This window comes from Mustelus asterias, chromosome 23 (assembly GCF_964213995.1).
Source record: "Mustelus asterias chromosome 23, sMusAst1.hap1.1, whole genome shotgun sequence".
In the NCBI taxonomy this organism is placed as follows: Eukaryota; Metazoa; Chordata; class Chondrichthyes; order Carcharhiniformes; family Triakidae; genus Mustelus; species Mustelus asterias.
The window spans coordinates 73,503,144-73,522,724 of record NC_135823.1 but is presented as its reverse complement, the minus strand read 5'-3'; the positions used below and the strand labels follow the sequence as shown (position 1 = coordinate 73,522,724).

Sequence of the window (19,581 nt, the reverse complement as noted above, 5' to 3'; positions counted from 1 at the left end):
CCCCCCGCACTCACTCTCTCCTCCCCCCCGCACTCACTCTCTCCCTCCCCCGCACTCACTCTCTCCCTCCCCGCACTCACTCTCTCTCCCTCCCCCGCACTCACTCTCTCTCCCTCCCCCGCACTCACTCTTCTCCCTCGCTCCGCACTCACTCTCTCTCTCTCTCTCTCGCTCCCCCCGCACTCACTCTCTCTCTCCCCCCCGCACTCACTCTCTCTCCCCCCCCCGCACTCTCTCTCTCTCTCCCGCCCCCCGCACTCACTCTCTCCCTCCCCCCGCACTCACTCTCTCCCTCCCCCCGCACTCACTCTCTCCCTCCCCCCGCACTCACTCTCTCCCTCCCCCGCACTCACTCTCTCTCCCTCCCCGCACTCACTCTCCTCCCTCCCCCGCACTCACTCTCTCTCCCTCGCTTCCGCACTCACTCTCTCTCCCGCTCCGCACTCACTCTCTCTCTCTCCCCCCGCACTCACTCTCCTCTCTCCCCCCGCACTCACTCTCTCTCTCCCCCCGCACTCACTCTCTCTCTCCCCCCCCCCGCACTCACTCTCTCTCTCCCCCCCGCACTCTCTCTCTCTCCCCCCCCCCCCCCGCACTCACTTCTCTCTCCCCCCCCCCCCGCACTCTCTCTCTCCCCCCCCCCCCCCGCACTCTCTCTCTCCCCCCCCCCCCGCACTCTCTCTCTCCCCCCGCCCCCGCACTCTCTCTCCCCCCCCCCCGCACTCTCTCTCTCCCCCCCCCGCACTCTCTCTCCCCCCCCCCCCCCGCACTCTCTCTCCCCCCCCCCCGCACTCTCTCTCCCCCCCCCCGCACTCTCTCCCCCCCCCCCGCACTCTCTCTCCCCCCCCCCCGCACTCTCTCTCTCCCCCCCCCCCCCCCCCGCACTCTCTCTCTCCCCCCCCCCCGCACTCTCTCTCTCCCCCCCCCCGCACTCTCTCTCTCCCCCCCCGCCCTCACTCTCTCTCCCCCCCCCCGCACTCTCTCTCTCCCCCCCCCCCACTCTCTCTCCCCCCCCCCCACTCTCTCCCCCCCCCCCGCACTCTCTCTCTCCCCCCCCCCCCCGCACTCTCTCTCTCCCCCCCCCGCACTCTCTCTCTCCCCCCCCCCGCACTCTCTCTCTCCCCCCCCCCCCCCGCACTCTCTCTCCCCCCCCCCCCCCCCGCACTCTCTCTCCCCCCCCCCCCCCCGCACTCTCTCTCCCCCCCCCCCCCCCCCCCACTCTCTCTCCCCCCCCCCCCCCCGCACTCTCTCTCCCCCCCCCCCCCGCACTCTCTCTCCCCCCCCCCCCCGCACTCTCTCTCCCCCCCCCCCCCGCACTCTCTCCCCTCCCCTCCCCCCCCGCACTCTCTCTCCCTCCCCCCCCCCCCGCACTCTCTCTCTCCCCCCCCCGCACTCTCTCTCCCCCCCCCCCGCCACTCTCTCTCCCCCCCCCCCCCGCACTCTCTCTCCCCCCCCCGCACTCTCTCTCTCCCCCACCCCGCACTCTCTCTCCCCCCCCCCGCACTCTCTCTCACCCCCCCCCCCGCACTCTCTCTCTCCCCCCCCCGCACTCTCTCTCTCCCCCCCCCCCGCACTCTCTCTCCCCCCCCCCCCGCACTCTCTCTCCTCCCCCCCCCCCCCGCACTCTCTCTCTCCCCCCCCCCCCCACTCTCTCTCTCCCCCCCCCCCCCACTCTCTCTCTCCCCCCCCCCCCCACCTCTCCCCCCCCCCCACTCTCTCCCCCACCCCCCCGCACTCTCTCTCCCCCCCCCCGCACTCTCTCTCTCCCCCCCCCCCGCACTCTCTCTCTCCCCCCCCCCGCACTCTCTCTCCCCCCCCCCCCGCACTCTCTCTCTCCCCCCCCCCGCACTCTCTCTCTCCCCCCCCCCCCGCACTCTCTCTCTCCCCCCCCCCCGCACTCTCTCTCTCCCCCCCCCCGCACTCTCTCTCTCCCCCCCCCCCCCCGCACTCTCTCTCTCCCCCCCCCCGCACTCTCTCTCTCCCCCCCCCCCGCACTCTCTCTCTCCCCCCCCCCCGCACTCTCTCTCTCCCCCCCCCCCCCCGCACTCTCTCTCTCCCCCCCCCCCCCGCACTCTCTCTCTCCCCCCCCCCCCCGCACTCTCTCTCTCCCCCCCCCCCGCACTCTCTCTCTCCCCCCCCCCCCGCACTCTCTCTCTCCCCCCCCCCGCACTCTCTCTCTCCCCCCCCCCCGCACTCTCTCTCTCCCCCCCCCCCGCACTCTCTCTCTCCCCCCCCCCCCCGCACTCTCTCTGTCCCCCCCCCCGCACTCTCTCTCTCCCCCCCCCCCGCACTCTCTCTCTCCCCCCCCCCCCGCACTCTCTCTCTCCCCCCCCCCCCCCCGCACTCTCTCTCCCCCCCCCCCCCCCGCACTCTCTCTCTCCCCCCCCCCCGCACTCTCTCTCTCCCCCCCCCCCCGCACTCTCTCTCTCCCCCCCCCCCCGCACTCTCTCTCTCCCCCCCCCCCCCGCACTCTCTCTCTCCCCCCCCCCCCCCCCCGCACTCTCTCTCCTCCCCCCCCCCCCCCCCCCGCACTCTCTCTCTCCTCCCCCCCCCCCGCACTCTCTCTCCCCCCCCCCCCCCCCCCCCGCACTCTCTCTCCCCCCCCCCCCCCCCGCACTCTCTCTCTCCCCCCCCCCCCGCACTCTCTCTCCCCCCCCCCCCGCACTCTCTCTCCCCCCCCCCCCCGCACTCTCTCTCCCTCCCCCCCCCCGCACTCTCTCTCCCTCCCCCCGCACTCTGGGCCGCTCTCCCCCCGCACTCCGGGCCGCTCTCCCCCCGCACTCTGGGCCGCTCTCCCCCCGCACTCTGGGCCGCTCTCCCCCGCACTCCGGGCCGCTCTCCCCCCGCACTCTGGGCCGCTCTCCCCCGCACTCCGGGCCGCTCTCCCCCCGCACTCTGGGCCGCTCTCCCCCGCACTCTGGGCCGCTCTCCCCCCGCACTCTGGGCCGCTCTCCCCCCTGCACTCTGGGCCGCTCTCCCCCGCCACTCTGGGCCGCTCTCCCCCGCACTCTGGGCCGCTCTCCCCCGCACTCTGGGCCGCTCTCCCCCCGCACTCTGGGCCGCTCTCCCCCCGCACTCTGGGCCGCTCTCCCCCCGCACTCCGGGCCGCTCTCCCCCCGCACTCTGGGCCGCTCTCCCCCGCACTCTGGGCCGCTCTCCCCCCGCACTCCGGGCCGCTCTCCCCCGCACTCTGGGCCGCTCTCCCCCGCACTCCGGGCCGCTCTCCCCCCGCACTCTGGGCCGCTCTCCCCCCGCACTCTGGGCCGCTCTCCCCCCGCACTCCGGGCCGCTCTCCCCCGCACTCCGGGCCGCTTACCCGCACAGATTTCCTCCCACAGGTTTCTCTGCTGCCTCTTGCCGATCAGCTTGGCCATGGTTGCTAGGAGACGGACAGGAAGTGGCGCAGAGGGCGAGAGGTGAAGGGGCGAGGGTGACTTCCGGACGGGCCTGGTGTGAGCGCGAAGCCTGAGTCTGGCGGACAATCGGCGGGGCGCAGGTGAGCGGGAGACGGCGGCGGGAGACCGGGCCGCGGGGAGTGAGGAGCGGAGCCGGGCCGGACTGGACTGGGCTGAGGGGGGCCGGGCGGTGGGGGTCCCGCTCCCGGGGTGGGAGCCGCTGTTTATGAACAGCTCCATGTGGCGAGAGGGAGGCAGTGAAGCAGCACCGGGGCTCAGTGAGTAACCTGGGGCTGAATCCTCCGGGGGTCACAGCCTAGCCTCCCGGAGCTGCATTTACAAAGCACCCTGTATCATCCCGGCTCCATAGACCCTCCTGTGCACAGCAAGATCCCACACCAGCAGTGACTGTCAGTGACCCAGAGTAACCCCTTCCCTTTATCAGCTCCTTGTGTCCTTAGGACCCCAGTCCAACGCCGGCATCTCCATATCCTCCTGAGGGTGCCGAGGGCAGCTGAGTTCAGGGTGTCACCGGGAAGCGGGCACCTCCGGCAGTGCAGCACTCCCTCAGTGCTGTCCCACACTCTCAACATTGCCTGGAGTGGGGCTTCAATCCGCAGCTTTCTGAGCTGGGAGACTTACCAACCGAGCCATAGCTGACACCTGAGTGGTTGTGTGGTGTGAAATCATAAGGATGGCACGGCGGCACAGTGGTTGGCGCTGCTGCCTCAAAGCGCCAGGGACCCGGGTTCGATTCCAGCCTTGGGTCACTGTCTGTGTGGAGTTTGCAAGTTCTCCCTGTGTCTGTGTGGGTTTCCTCCGGGTGCTCCGGTTTCCTCCCACAGTCTGAAAGATGTGCAAGTTAGTGGATTGGCCATGCTAAATTTCCCCTTTACTATCAGGGAGATTAGCAGGGTAAATATGTGCGGTTACGGGGATAGGGCCTCGGTGGGATTGTGTTCGGTGCAGCTCTCCTTTTGCACTCTTGGGAATTTGTGGTTATATTTTCCAGGAAATATAAAGACTTTGATCGTGACACTAAAATACTGTTAATACCATAAGTTAATAGAAATCTGAGCTATCTATAAAAGTTCTAACATATGTATATGAACATGAAAATAATCATACCATCAAATCTCTCCCCTGCCATCCAACTAGTTTTAAATATTAGTCGCTTTCTATTTTGAACTTACAATTACTTAAGAAACAATATGACAGTGGCACGACAATTGTGTTCTTGTTTATAATCATTTGTGACAATTCAAGGTTGATTCTATTTTTGTATGGAAGTTTGTTCTACAAATGATGCAACAACATTTCCAGTATCAAGTGTGAAAGCAAGGAGCTGGAATTTACTTTTCTCTCTGTTAATGTTTTAAGTGGTTCAACATCTCCAGAGATGGGTAAAATCTGTTACTTCTGCTTTCAGATTGGTAATCATCCATAACAGTGGCACATGAGTGGCACAGTGCCAGGGACCCAGGTTCGATTTCTGGCTCGGGTCACTGTGTGGAGTTTGTACGTTCTCCCTGTATCTGCGTAGGTTTCCTCCGGGTGCTCCGGTTTCCTCCCATACTCCAAAAGACGTGCTGCTTAGATGCAATATCCGTGCTAAATTCTCTCTGTGTATCCGAACAGACACTGGAGTATGGCGACTAGGGGATTTTCACAGTAACTTCATTGCAGTGTCGGCAATAGAAGCCGACTTGTGACACTAATAAATAAACTTTAAATCTTTACATTGGAATTAAAGCTGAGTTTTTTTTGAAACGTCATAAATTTGAAGAAGTATTCTTGCATTGAAAGCATTTTTACTCCAGTATTAACTTATAATCTGTAGAAGCCTCAATACAATAAAATACTTTCTCCCATTAACACAAAAACAGAAACACCTCAACACCAATAAACATGGCAAAAATTTGCTCTTGGTGTCATCTCCATTTTTAAAGAGTAGCTTATTTTGAAGAGTCATCAGGCATAGCCTACAGTGGATAGTTTCTTCACCTTATTTGGAGAATTAAGGACAAAGAAAATTACAGCACAGGAACAGGCTCTTCGGCCCTCCAAGCCTGTACCGACCGTGCTGCCTGACTTAACTAAAATCCCCTACCCTTCCAAGGACCATATCCCTCTATTCCCATCTCAATCATGTACTCGTCAAGACACCCCTTAAAAGTCACTACCGTATCCGCTTCCACTACCTCCCCCGCCAACGAGTTCCAGGCACCCATCACTCTGTGTAAAAAATCTGCCTCATACATCTCTTTTAAACCTTGCCCCTCGCACCTTAAACCTATGATCCCTAGTAATTGAATCTTCCACCCTGGGAAAAAGGTTCTGACTATCCACTCTGTCCATGCCTCTCATAATCTTGTAGACTTCTATCAGGTCTCTCCTCAACCTCCGTTGCTCCAGTGAGAACAAACCAAGTTTCTCTAACTTCTCCTTATAGCTAATGCCTTCCATACCAGGCAACATCCTGGTAAATCTTTTCTGTACCCTCTCCAAAGCCTCCACATCCTTCTGGTAGGGTGGCGACCAGAATTGAACACTATATTCCAAGTGCGGCCTCACTAAGGTTCTATAAAGCTGCAACATGACTTGCCAATTTTTAAACTCAATACGCCAGCAGATGAAGGCCGTATGCCTTCTTAATTACCTTCTCCACCTGCATTGCCACTTTCAGTGACCTGTGTACCTGTACACCCAGATCCCTTTGCCTATCAATACTCTTAAAGTTTCTGCCATTTACTGTATATTTCCTATCTGTATTAGACCTTCCAAAATGCATTACCTCACATTTGTCCGGATTAAACTCCATCTGTCATCTCTCCGCCCAAGTCTCCCAACTGATCTATATCCTGCTGTATCCTCTGACGGTCTTCATCACTATCCGCAAATCCACCAACCTTTGTGTCGTCCCCAAACTTACTAATCAATCCAGTTACATTTTCCTCCAAATCATTTATTTATATATATATATATATATATATATATATATTACAAACAGCAAAGCTCCCAGCACTGATCCCTGAGGAGCACCACTTGTCACAGCCCGCCATTCAGAAACACACCTTCCACTGCTACCCTCTGTCTTCTTTGACCGAGCCTTGTAATGATTTACATTCTCTTATTCCAGAATGAAGAGACACAAAAGTAATGCTCATTCTGTGTAGGAATTAGAACATAGAACATTACAGCGCAGTACAGGCCCTTCTGCCCTCGATGTTGCGCCGACCAGTGAAACCAATCTAAAGCCCATCTAACCTACACGATTCCAATATCATCCATATGTTTATCCAATGACCATTTAAATGCCCTTAATGTTGGTGAGTCCACTACAGCTGCAGGCAGGGCATTCCACGCCCATACTACTCTCTGAGCGAAGAACCTACCTCTGACATCTGTCCTATATCTATCACCCCTCAATTTAAAGCTATGTCCCCTCGTGCTAGCCATCACTATCCGAGGAAAAAGGCTCTCACTATCCACCCTATCTAATCCTCTGATCATCTTGTATGCCTCTATTAAGTCACCTCTTAACCTTCTCTCTAACGAAAACAACCTCAAGCCCCTCATAAGACCTTCCCACCATACCAGGCAACATCCTGGTAAATCTCCTCTGCACCCTTTCCAATGCTTCCACATCCTTCCTATAATGCGGCGACCAGAACTGTACGCAATACTCCAAGTGCGGCCGCGCCAGAGTTTTGTACAGCTGCAACATGACCTCATGGCTCCGAAACTCAATCCCTCTACCAATAAAAGCTAACACTACATACGCCTTCTTAACAACGCTATCAACCTGAGTGCCAACTTTCAGGGATCTATGCACATGGATACCGAGATCTCTCTGCTCATCCACACTACCAAGTATCTTACCATTAGCCCAGTACTCTGTAATCCAAAGTGAATCACCTCTCATTTTTCCACATTAAACTTCATTTGCCACCTCTCAGCCCAGCTCTGCAGCTTATCTGTGTCCCCCTGTAACCTGCAACATCCTTCCGCACTGTCCACAACTCCACCGACTTTAGTGTCATCCGCAAATTTACTAACCCATTCTACGCCCTCATCCAGGTCATTTATAAAAATGACAAACAGCAGTGGCCCCAAAACAGATCCTTGCGGTACACCACTAGTAACTGAGCTCCAGGATGAACATTTCCCATCAACCACCACCCTCTGTCTTCTTACAGCTAGCCAATTCCTGATCCAAACCGCTAAATCACTCTCAATCCCATGCGTCTGTATTTTCTGCAATAGCTTACCGTTGGGAACCTTATCAAACGGTTTACTGAAATCATATACACCACATCAACTGCTTTACCCTCATCCACCTCTTTGGTCACCTTCTCAAAGAACTCAATATTGTTTGTGAGGCACGACCTACCCTTCACAAAACCGTGTTGACTATCCCTAATCAAATTATTCCTTTCTAGATGATTATAAATCCTATCTCTTATAATCCTTTCCAAAACTTTGCCCACAACAGAAGTAAGGCTCACTGGTCTATAATTACCAGGGTTGTCTCTACTCCCCTTCTTGAACAAGGGGACAACATTGCTATCCTCCGGTCTTCTGGCACTGTTCCTGTAGACAATGACGACATAAAAATCAAAGCCAAAGGCTCTGCAATCTCCTCCCTAGCCAGAGAATCCTAGGATAAATCCCATCCAGCCCAGGGGACTTATCTATTTTCACACTTTCCAGAATTGCTAACACCTCCTCCTTATTAATCTCAATCCCGTCTAGTCCACTAGCCTGTATCTCAGTATTCTCCTCGACAACATTGTCTTTTTCCTGCGTGAATACTGATGAAAAATATTCATTTAGTGCCTCTCCTATCTCTTCAGACTCCACGCACAACTTCCCACTACTGTCCTTGACTGGCCCTAATCTTACCCTCGTCATTCTTTTATTCCTGACATACCTATAGGAAGCTTTAGGGTTTTCCTTGATCCTACCTGCCAGAGACTTCTCATGTCCCCTCCTGGCTCTTCTTAACTCTCTCTTTAGGTCCTTCCTGGCTAACTTGTAACTCTCAAGTGCCCTAACTGAGCCTTCACGTCTCATCTTTACATAAGTCTCCTCCTTCCTCTTCACAAGAGATTCAACTTCTTTAGTAAACCACGGTTCCCTTGCTCGACCACTTCCTCCCTGCCTGACAGGTACATACTTATCAAGGACACCCACTAGCTGTTCCTTGAACAAGCTCCACATTTCAATTGTGCCCATCCCCTGCAGTTTCCTTCCCTAACCTATGCATCCTAAATCTCGCCTAATAGCATCATAATTTCCTTTTCCCCAGCTATAACTCCTGCCCTTCGGTATATACCTATCACTTTCCATTGTTAAAGTAAACGTAACCGAATTGTGGTCACTATCACCAAAGTGCTCCCCTACCTCCAAATCGGAACACCTGGCCTGGTTCATTACCCAGTACCAAATCCAATGTGGCCTCGCCCCTTGTTGGCCTATCTACATACTGTGTCAGGAAACTCTTCTGCACACATTGGACAAAAACTGACCCCTCTAAAGTACTCGAACTATAGCTTTTCCAGTCAATATTTGTACGGTTAAAGTCCCCCATAACAACTACCCTGTTACTTTCGCTCCTATCCAGAATCATCTTTGCAATCTTTTCCTCTACATCTCTGGAACTTTTCAGAGGCCTATAAAAAACTCCCAACAGGGTGACCTCTCCTTTCCTGTTTCTAACCTCAGCCCATACTACCTCAGTAGACGAGTCCTTATCAAACGTCCTTTCTGCCACCGTAACAAATTGTATTTGAGGTGTGTGTTTTGGGTCTGAGAACTTCTGGTATGTCCAGGGATCTGGTGCAAGCACAGAGTGACTGAGAGGCTGCTGGGAGTTGGTACTCAGAGTAGCCTGGGAGCAGTCGTTGGCAGCAGTGCTGCTGGAACTGTGTCTGAGTATAGACTCCATAGTGCAGCCTGGCAAGTGCAGTCTCGGGTGAAGTGATTGAGTGGCTGGGGGCTGAGCAGTAATTGGGGCAGGTTAATTTGCAGCTGCTGTTGAGGGAAATCAAAAGGCTCCATCCTTGATGGAGAAGAGCTGAAATCCTTAATGCAGTCGACGAGTTTGGAGGACTTTTGCAACTCAGTGATCCACAATGAGTGGGTTGCTGAGAAATTTGTGGGACCTGTCTTGGTTATCTCTGTATTGAATGTGGCGTTTGTGGTGTCTTCTATAACAGTTTCCCTGTCAATTCATGTTAGAAACATAGAAAAACTACAGCACAAAACAGGTCCTTCGGCCCCACAAGTTGTGCCGAACATATCCCTACCTTTTAGGCATACGTATAACCCTCCATCCTATTAAGTCCCATGTACTCATCCAGGAGTCTCTTAAAAGACCCTATTGAGTTTGCCTCCACCACCACTGATGGCAGCCGATTCCACTCGCCCACCACCCTCTGTGTGAAAAACTTCCCCCTAACATTTCCCCTGTACCTACCCCCCAGCACCTTAAACCTGTGTCCTCTCGTAGCAGCCATTTCCACCCTGGGAAAAAGCCTCTGAGAGTCCACCCGATCTATGCCTCTCAACATCTTATATACCTCTATTAGGTCTCCTCTCATCCTATGTCTCTCCAAGGAGAAAAGACCGAGCTCCCTCAGCCTATCCTCATAGGCATGCCACTTAATCCAGGCAACATCCTTGTAACTCTCCTCTGCAGCCTTTCAATCTTTTCCACATCCTTCCTGTAATGAGGCGACCAGAACTGAGCGCAGTACTCCAAGTGGGGTCTGACGAGGGTCTTATATAGCTGCATCATTATCCCCGGACTCCTAAACTCAATCTCTCGATTGACAAAGGCCAGCACACCATACGCCTTCTTAACCACCTCCTCCACCTGCGGTGCCGATTTTAGAGTCCTATGGACCCGGACCCCAAGGTCCTTCTGATCCTCTACAGTACTAAGAGTCTTTCCCTTTATATTGTACTCCTTCATCCCATTTGACCTGCCAAAATGGACCACTACGCATTTATCTGGGTTGAAGTCCATCTGCCACTTGTCCGCCCAGTCTTGCATCCTATCTATGTCCCTCTGTAACCTCTGACATCCCTCCAGACTATCCACAACCCTACCAACCTTCGTGTCGTCGGCAAACTTACCAACCCATCCCTCCACTTCCTCATCTAGATCAGTTATGAAAAGGACAAAGGGTCCCAGAACAGATCCCTGGGGCACACCACTAGTGACCGACCTCCATTTAGAAAAAGACCCATCTGTACCCACTCTCTGCCTCCTTTGGGCAATGATGTGGAGATGCCGGCGTTGGACTGGCATCTGACGAAGGAGCTCTGCTCCGAAAGCTTATGGTATTTGCTTCCAAATAAACCTGTTGGACTTTAACCTGGTGTTGTGAGACTTCTTACTGTCCTTTGGGCAAGCCAGTTCTGGATCCACCGGGCAGCAGCCCCTTGGATCCCATGCCCTCTCACTTTTTCTAGAAGCCTCGCATGGGGGACCTTATTGAACGCCTTGCTAAAATCCATATAAACCACATCTACCGCTTTCCCTTCGTCAATGTGTTTAATCACATTTTCGAAGAACTCCACCCGGCTCGTAAGGCACGATCTGCCTTTGACAAAGCCATGCTGAATACTCTTGAGCATGCTAAACCTCTCTAAATGCTCATAAATCCTGTCCCTCAGGATCTTCTCCATCAGCTTACCAACCACTGAGGTTAGACGCAGGTTAGAGGTAATTTCCTGGGCTATCCCTATTCCCCTTCTTGAAAATAGGAACCACATCCGCAATCCTCCGGCACCTCCCCCGTCGCCATCGACGACGCAAAGATCATCGCCAGAGGCTCTGCAATCTCTTCCCTCGCCTCCCACAGTAACCTGGGGTACATCCCATCCGGACCCGGCGACTTATCTATCTTGATGCCATTCAAAGATTCCAGCACAACCTCTTTGTTAAATTCCACATATTCAATCTTTTCAGTCCACCGCAAGCCCGCAGTACATCCACCCAGGTCCTTCTCCTCTGTGAAAACCGAGGCAAAATACTCATTAAGCACCTCTGCCATTTCTACTGGTTCCATACAGATTTTCCCGCCTTCCCCTTTTATAGGCCCTATTCCTTCACGTCTCATCCTTTTACTCTTCACATGTTTATAGAACGCCTTAGGGTTTTCCTTAATCCTACCTGCCAGGGCCTTCTCGTGACCCCTTCTGGCTCTCCTAATTTCCTTCTTTAGTCCCTTCCCACAAGCCGTATAGTCATCTAGATCCCTATCTTCGCCAAGCTCTCTGAACCTTTTGTACGCTTTCCTTTTCTTCTCGACTAGGTCCCGCACAGCTTTCGTGCACCACGGTTCCTTTGACCGACCAACTCCTCCCTGTCTGCTTGGAACGTTGTCCTGTAGAACTCTAGACAGACATTCCTTGAAAAACTGCCACCTCTCTTCAGTACATTTCCCCAAGAATACCTCCTTCCAATTTACTCCTCTGTCTAATTTGCTGTCTAATGTCTTCATATTTCCCCTTACTCCATATAAACGCTTTCCTAGCTTGCCTGATCCCTAGCTTGCCTGATCCTCTCTTTTTCCAATGCAAGCATAACAGCGATAGACTTATGATCGCTATCCCCAAGATGCTCTCCCACTGAGAGATCTGACACCTGTCCAGGTTCATTGGTCACTATCAGATCAAGTACAGCCTCTCCTCTTGTAGGCTTGTCCACATGCTGTGTCAGGAAACCCTCCTGAACACACCTAACGAACTCCTCCCCATCCAATCCCCTTTCCCTAGGGGTATTCATAAGAACCTAAGAAATAGGAGCAGGAGTAGGCCATCTAGCCCCTCGAGCCTGCCCCACCATTCAGTAAGATCGTGGCTGATCTGAAGTGGATCAGTTCCACTTACCTGCCTGATCCCTATAACCCCTAATTCCCTTACCGATCAGGAATCCATCTATCCGTGATTTAAACATATTCAACGAGGTAGCCTCCACCACTTCAGTGGACAGAGAATTCCAGAGATTCACCACCCTCTGAGAGAAGAAGTTCCTCCTCAACTCTGTCTTAAACTGACCCCCCTTTATTTTGAGGCTGTGCCCTCTAATTCTAGTTTCCTTTCTAAGTGGAAAGAATCTCTCCACCTCTACCCTATCCAGCCCCTTCATTATCTTACAGGTCTCTATAAGATCCCCCCTCAGCCTTCTAAATTCCAACGAGTACAAACCCAATCTGCTCAGTCTGTCCTCATAATCAACACCCCTCATCTCTGGTATCAACCTGGTGAACCTTCTCTGCACTCCCTCCAAGGCCAATATATCCTTCTGCAAGTAAGGGGACCAATACTGCACACAGTATTCCAGCTGCGGCCTCACCAATGCCCTGTACAGATGCAGCAAGACATCTCTGCATTTATATTCTATCCCCCTTGCGATATAGGCCAACATCCCATTTGCCTTCTTGATCACCTGTTGCACCTGCAAACTGGGTTTTTACGTCTCATGCACAAGGACCCCCAGGTCCCTCTGCACAGCAGCATGTTGTAATTTCTTTCCATTTAGATAATAATCCAATTTGCTATTATTTCTTCCAAAGTGAATAACCTCACATTTGTTAACGTTATACTCCATCTGCCAGATCCTCGCCCACTCACTCAGCCTGTCCAAATCTCTCTGCAGACCTTCTACGCCCTCCACACGATTCACTTTTCCACTTATCTTTGTGTCGTCTGCAAACTTTGTTACCCTACACTCAGTCCCCTCCTCCAGATCGTCTATATAAATGGTAAATAGTTGAGGCCCCAGTACCGATCCCTGCGGCACGCCACTAGTTACCATCTGCCAACCAGAAAAGCACCCATTTATTCCGACTCTCTGCTTCCTGTCGGATAGCCAATCCCCAATCCACGCTAACACCCTACCCCCAACTCCGTGTGACCCAATCTTCTTCAGCAACCTTTTGTGAGGCACCTTATCAAACGCCTTTTGGAAATGCAAACCCACCGCATCCACCAGTTCCCCTCCGTCAACCGCACTAGTCACATCTTCATAAAAATCCAACAAGTTCGTCAAGCATGAATCCATGTTGCGTCTGTTTAATCGAACCATTCTCATCCAGATGGCCTGCTATTTCTTCTTTAATGATGGATTCCAGCATTTTCCCAACTACAGACGTTAAGCTAACCGGCCTGTAGTTACCCGCCTTTTGTCTATTTCCTTTTTTAAACAGCGGCGTAACATTAGCCGTTTTCCAATCCGCCGGCACTACCCCAGAATCCAACAAATTTTGATAAATAACCACTAACGCATCCGCTATTACCTCTGACATTTCTTTCAGTACCCTGGGATGCATTCCATCCGGGCCCGGGGACTTGTCCACCTTCAGTTCCGTTAGTCTACCAAGCACTGCCTCCCTGGTAACACTATTTGTTACCAATCTATGTTTGGGAAATTAAAGTCTTCCATCACAACAACTCTGCTATTACTGCATCCCTCCAGGATCTGTTTCCCTATCCGCTCCTCCACCTCCCTGTTACTATTGGGCGGCCTATAGAAAACTCCCAGCAAAGTGATCGACCCCTTCCCACTCTGAACTTCCACCCACAGAGACTCTGTGGACAATCCCTCCACAGCATACACCTTCTCTACAGCTGTGACACTATCCCTGATCAGCAGTGCCACTCCACCCCCTCTCTTGCCTCCCTCCCTGTCCTTCCTGAAACATCTGAATCCTCATTAATTCTGGATGGTAGTGTATTCGATAGTATTTACTGTTTGCTTTGTTGCCACTTGTGTAGTAAAAAAATCTTCTGTTTGTTTAAAACTTTGGAATCTTGTTGCTTTATTCACTTAGTAAATACCTGGTATTTCAAATTCTGTCTCCTTTAACCAAAAGTTACTGGTCCCGAACAATTACTGGATGAGCTAAATATTTTTTCTCTTTAAAAAGAACTATTTTTCATTTGATTTGTTATTGATATGAAATGTGATCCTCATCGTGATGATTTTCATCCCTTTCCACCTTCCCTCAATGTGCTTTTTGTAAAGTTGATTTAAGAATTCAAGCCAAAAGACTGATTGCTCATCAAGACAATATATTTGCATGCATCAAGGAGACGTATTCAAGGGAATGAATTCTCGCGGTCCACCATTTACTGTATGAAGTAAATCTGGAATAAACCCTTCGGATCATTGACAGTGTCAGTTTGACTCAGTTGGTTTCTTTAAGTCTGTGCTACAAGGTATGTTCCAAGCTCCACCCCAGGATTGAGCCACATGAAGGAGATTAACATTTTAGTGCAGTAGCCCCTGCGGGATTTCTCTATTAGTGGAGATGCGAGTCTTTGAAAATTTAGACTGGGTCCCATCTGCCTGTTTCTGCTGCTATTAAAGATTTCACGATACTGCTTGAAAAACAGGAGGTTCACCCAGTGGGAAGTCGCATTTTGAGGCAGCTTGCCCCCCCCGCGCCTCAAGCCCGAGCTTATCAATGATACTATCGTAGGTTTCATATCCTGCTCCTTTATAATGAGGTAACTGCAGAGTCAGCATCCAAATCAGGCTGCTGTTAGATTTAGAGTCCAAAACCCCAAATCATAATCAGGCTTTCTAGTTCTCTCTCATATCCATCTCTTTCTTCATTTCTTAAGACATAAATACATTGCCATTGTCATTAATCTTTCCCCATCAGAATATGCAATAATTAATAACATTTAGAAAATATAATTAACTATGTGGTCTTCTGCCAAAACAACCAGTAATTTACATCATTGAAATTGGATTGGAACCTTTTAATCATCTGTACTCTCGGCAAAATTCAGCGTTTATTTTGATTTTATATATTTGAAATAAAGACCAGGTCTTTGAAACTCTATTGAAAGCTTTCTGTAAGCCCTCAGAACAGAAATCAATGTGAACGGCTCTGTACTGATTCATTACTTGTTCAGCATCAAATTACTTTTCTTTTCTCAGAATGCTGAGTCCATGTTTCACTAAGCCAGCGGAAGAAAATGCTTATCTTTGTGTTCCCTGTTTAACTCCATCCTGCCCAACATGAGATAATCAGTCAGAAGAGTGTAGAACAGAATAGAATTGATGTGGAGAGGAGGTGAGGAAGTATGACCATGTATATGTTGCTGGTTCAATAGATTGTATGAAATGAATTATTTGACGCTGTAATCCAGTTGTATGTGGCATTTACTGTATGTCACGCATCTAAAATTGTTTATTTGGCAGATTGTTGTGTATACTTTATCTATTTTAGGTGACAATGTAAACATGTTTTGTATACTTTCACAGCATAGTTTAACCATTAATTTAGTTTGTGCTTGGAAAGTTGTTATTTGTTTATTTATAGAGTCGAACAAAGAACAATACAGCCTAGGAACAGGCCCTTCGGCCCTCCAAGCCTGCGCCGCTCATGTGCCCAACTGGACCATTCATTTGTATCCCTCTATTCCCAGTCTGTTCATGTGGCTATCTAGATAAGTCTTAAACGATCCCAGCATGTCCGCCTCAATCACCTTGCTTGGCAGTGCGTTCCAGGCCCCCACCACCCTCTGTGTAAAATACGTCCCCCTGACATCTGTGTTGAACCTGTGACCCCTTGTGTTCGTCACCTCCGACCTGGGAAAAAGCTTTCCATTGTTCACCCTATCTATGCCCTTCATAATTTTATACATCTCTATTAGGTCGCCCCTCATCCTCCGTCTTTCCAGGGAGAACATCCCCAGTTTACCCAATCTCTCCTCATAGCTAAGACCCTCCATACCAGGCAACATCCTGGTAAACCTTCTCTGTACTCTCTCCAAAGCCTCCATGTCCTTCTGGTAATGTGGCGACCAGAACTGGACGCACTATTCCAAATGTGGCCTAACCAATGTTCTATACAGCCGCAACATCATATGCCAACATTTATATTCTATGCCCCGTCCAATAAAGGCACGCATGCCATATGCCTTCTTCACCACCCTCTCCACCTGTGCTGCCACCTTAAAGGATCTGTGGACTTGTACACCCAGGTCCCTCTGTGTGTCTATACTCCTGATTGTTCTGCCATTTTCTGTATAGCTCCTCCTTACATTAGATCTACCGAAATGCATCACTTCGCATTTATCTGGATTAAATTCCATCTGCCATTTCTCCGCCCAATGTTCCACCCTATCTATATCCTGCTGTATTCTCTGACAATGTTCATCACTATCCGCAACTCCAGCAATCTTCGTGTCGTTCGCAAACTTACTGATCACACCAGCTACATCTTCCTCCAAATCATTTATATATATCACAAACAGCAGAGGTCCCTGTACAGAGTCCTGCAGAACTCCACTAGTCACAGACCTCCAACCAGAAAAAGACCCCTCCACTGCTACCCTCTGTCTTCTATGGCTAAGCCAGTTCTCCACCCATCTAGCTAGCTCACCTTTTATCCCGTGAGATTTAACCTTTCGCACCAGCCTGCCATGAGGGACCTTGTCAAACGCTTTACTGAAATCCATATAGACGACATCCACGGCCCTTCCTTCGTCAATCGTTTTTGTCACCTCCTCAAAAAACTCAACCAAATTTGTGAGGCATGACCTCCCTCGCTAATGAGATTATTCAGTTCTAAATGCGCATATATCCTAGCTCTAAGAATCTTCTCCAACAACTTCCCTACCACGGACGTCAAGCTCACCGACCTATAATTACCCGGGTTATCCTTGCTACCCTTCTTAAATAACGGGACCGCATTTGCTATCCTCCAATCCTCTGGGACCTCACCTGTGTCCAGTGAAGAGACAAAGATTTCTGTTAGAGGCCCAGCAATTGCATCTCTCGCCTCCCTGAGGAGTCTAGGATAGATGCCATCCGGCCCTGGGGATTTGTCTGTCTTGATGTTTCCTAAAAAACCTAACACTTCCTCCCTTGTAATTGAGATTTTTTCTAACGGGTCAAGACATCTCTGTGAGACACTGCCAGCCAACATGTCCCTCTCCTTTGTGAGTACTTAAAAGACTCCCACATGCCAGATGTGGATTTACCCTCGAACAGCCTCTCCCAATCAACAGCCACCAAATCCTGCCTAATCCGGCTGTAGTTAGCCTTCCCCCAATTCAGCACCTTACCCATAGGACAACACTCGTCTTTTTCCATTACTATCCTAATGTTTACAGAATTGTGGTCACTATTTGCCACATGTTCCCCCACTGAAACTTTGATGACCTGACTGGGCTCATTCCCCAGTACTAGGTCCAGTATAGCCCCCTCTCTAGTTGGACTGTCAACATATTGTTCCAAAGATCCTTCCTGTACGCATTTTATAAATTCTTCCCCATCCAGGCCCCCAGCCCTAAGCGATTTCCAGTCTATGTGAGGGAAATTAAAGTCTCCCACTACAACAACCCTATTTTTTCTGCACCTGTCTAGAATCTCCTTACATATCCGTTCCTCAACTTCCTGTGGGCTGTTGGGAGGCCTCTAGTATACTCCCAGCATAGTGACTGCGCCCTTCCTGTTTCTGAGCTCCACCCACAGTGACTCGTTACCTGACCCTTCCAAATTGTCCACCCTCTGTACCGCTGTAATATGCTCCCTAACCAGCATTGCTACTCCCCCACCTCTCCTCACCTCTCCTCTGTCTCGCCTAAAACACTTATACCCCGGAATATTCAGCTGCCAGTCCTGTCCTTCGTTTAACCAAGTCCCCGTCACTGCAACCACATCCAAGTTCCGCGCAAGCATTAAGGCTCTAAGCTGATCTGTCTTGCCCGTGACACTCCTTGCATTGAAGCAGATGCACTCCAGACCTCCAGGCCCACTGAGGTCATCCTCCCCCAGAATGCTCTTCCTCTTAGATAGCCTTGTCTTGGCCCCAACCTCGTCCCCAGCCTCTACGCTTATTGACCTATTGTTCTGATCCCCACCTCCCTGCCACATTAGTTTAAATCCACCCGAACTGCACTAGCAAATCTCCCAGCTAGGATATTCGTGCCGCTCCAGTTTAGGTGTAATCCGCCCTTCTTGTACAGGTGCCATCCTCTCTTGAAGACTTCCCAGTGACCCACGAATTTGAAACTCTCCCTCCTGCACCAGTCCTTTAGCCACACGTTCAGCTGTACAATCTCCCTGTTCCTAGCCTCACTAGCTTGTGGCACTGGGAGTAGTCCAGAGATCGCTACCCTAGAGGCCCTGCTTTTCAGCCTACTACCCAACTCCCTGAATTGCTCTCTCAGGACCTCCCTGCTCTTTCTGCCGACATCATTTGCACCAATGTGGACAATGACATCTGTCTGGTTACCCACCCCTTTTAGGATGCTTCCTACCTGCTCAGAGACACCCAGGACCCCGGCACCAGGGAGGCAGACTACCATCCTGGAGTCTCGTTCGCGCCCACAGAACCACCTGTCTGTGCCTCTAACTGTTGCATCCCCCACTACTATTGCTCTCATAGTCCCCCTCTTTCCCTTCTGAGCCACAGACCCCGACTCCATGCCAGTGACCCGGTCACCGTGGCTTACCCCTGGAGGGTCATCCCCCCCCCCCACAGTATCCAAAACGGTATACTTATTCTGGAGGGGGACAACCACAGGGGATCTCATCACTGACTGCTCTCTCCCCTCTGACACCCATCCCTTACTGTTAAGGGGGACAACCACCGGGGTACTCTCTGGTACGTGAACTTTACCCTTCCTAACTGTGACCCACGTGCCTTCCTCCCGTGGCCCTGGTGTGACGACCTGCCTGTAACTTCTCTCTATTAACCTCTCATTTTCCCTGACTAGACTAAGGTCATCGAGGCACAGCTCCGGTTCACTAATGCGGTCTCTCAGGAGCTGCAGTTCAACGCACCTGGCGCAGATATGGACTTCCAGGAGGCTAGGCGACTCCATGAACTCTCACATCCGACACCGGCAGCAACAAACTGGCCTCCCACTCATAGTTACCCCTTTCTTAAATTACTGGAAGAACAAAGAACAGAACCTACCCTGCCTCTGCCCTTTTCCTCCTAAGCCCGTTGAGCCAAAGCCCATCAGCTTTCACTCTGCTCCCTGCTCACTCCGCTGCGCGCTACAATGCTGCCCGCTGAATAGTGCGGCCTGCTTTTAAACCTCCCGCGCACTTATTGAAAAAAAAACTACACAATCCCTTCCAGGGTCACCCCGCGCCCGACCTACTTCCGTTTTTCCCTTACACTCGGACAAAAGAAACCCC

The 19,581-nt window shown here is 51.7% G+C and overlaps 2 protein-coding genes across 11 annotated transcripts in view; one reads left to right on the top strand and one right to left on the bottom strand.

Annotated features, from left to right (window-relative positions):
- The window catches only part of iqck (IQ motif containing K), a 131,407-nt gene extending 128,015 nt beyond the window's left edge, over window positions 1-3,392 (bottom strand). The window contains exon 1 of one of the 2 annotated variants that reach the window (XM_078240951.1): window positions 3,317-3,392. In XM_078240951.1, the coding sequence (XP_078097077.1) occupies window positions 3,317-3,374 (58 nt within the window). In that variant the 5' untranslated portion in view covers window positions 3,375-3,392. The remainder of the gene's footprint in view (window positions 1-3,316) is intronic. The other variant, XM_078240952.1, reaches the window with a different exon arrangement.
- A 13-nt stretch (window positions 3,393-3,405) lies between these two features.
- LOC144510889 (uncharacterized) overlaps window positions 3,406-19,581 on the top strand; it is a 52,199-nt gene continuing 36,023 nt past the window's right edge. For 5 of the 9 annotated variants that reach the window (XM_078240939.1, XM_078240948.1, XM_078240943.1 and 2 more), the window contains exon 1: window positions 3,406-3,496. The gene's annotated coding sequence lies outside the window, so the exon portion shown is untranslated. Of the gene's footprint in view, window positions 3,497-15,360; window positions 15,505-19,581 lie in introns of those variants that run through there. The other 4 variants (XM_078240940.1, XM_078240947.1, XM_078240942.1 and 1 more) reach the window with 2 other exon arrangements.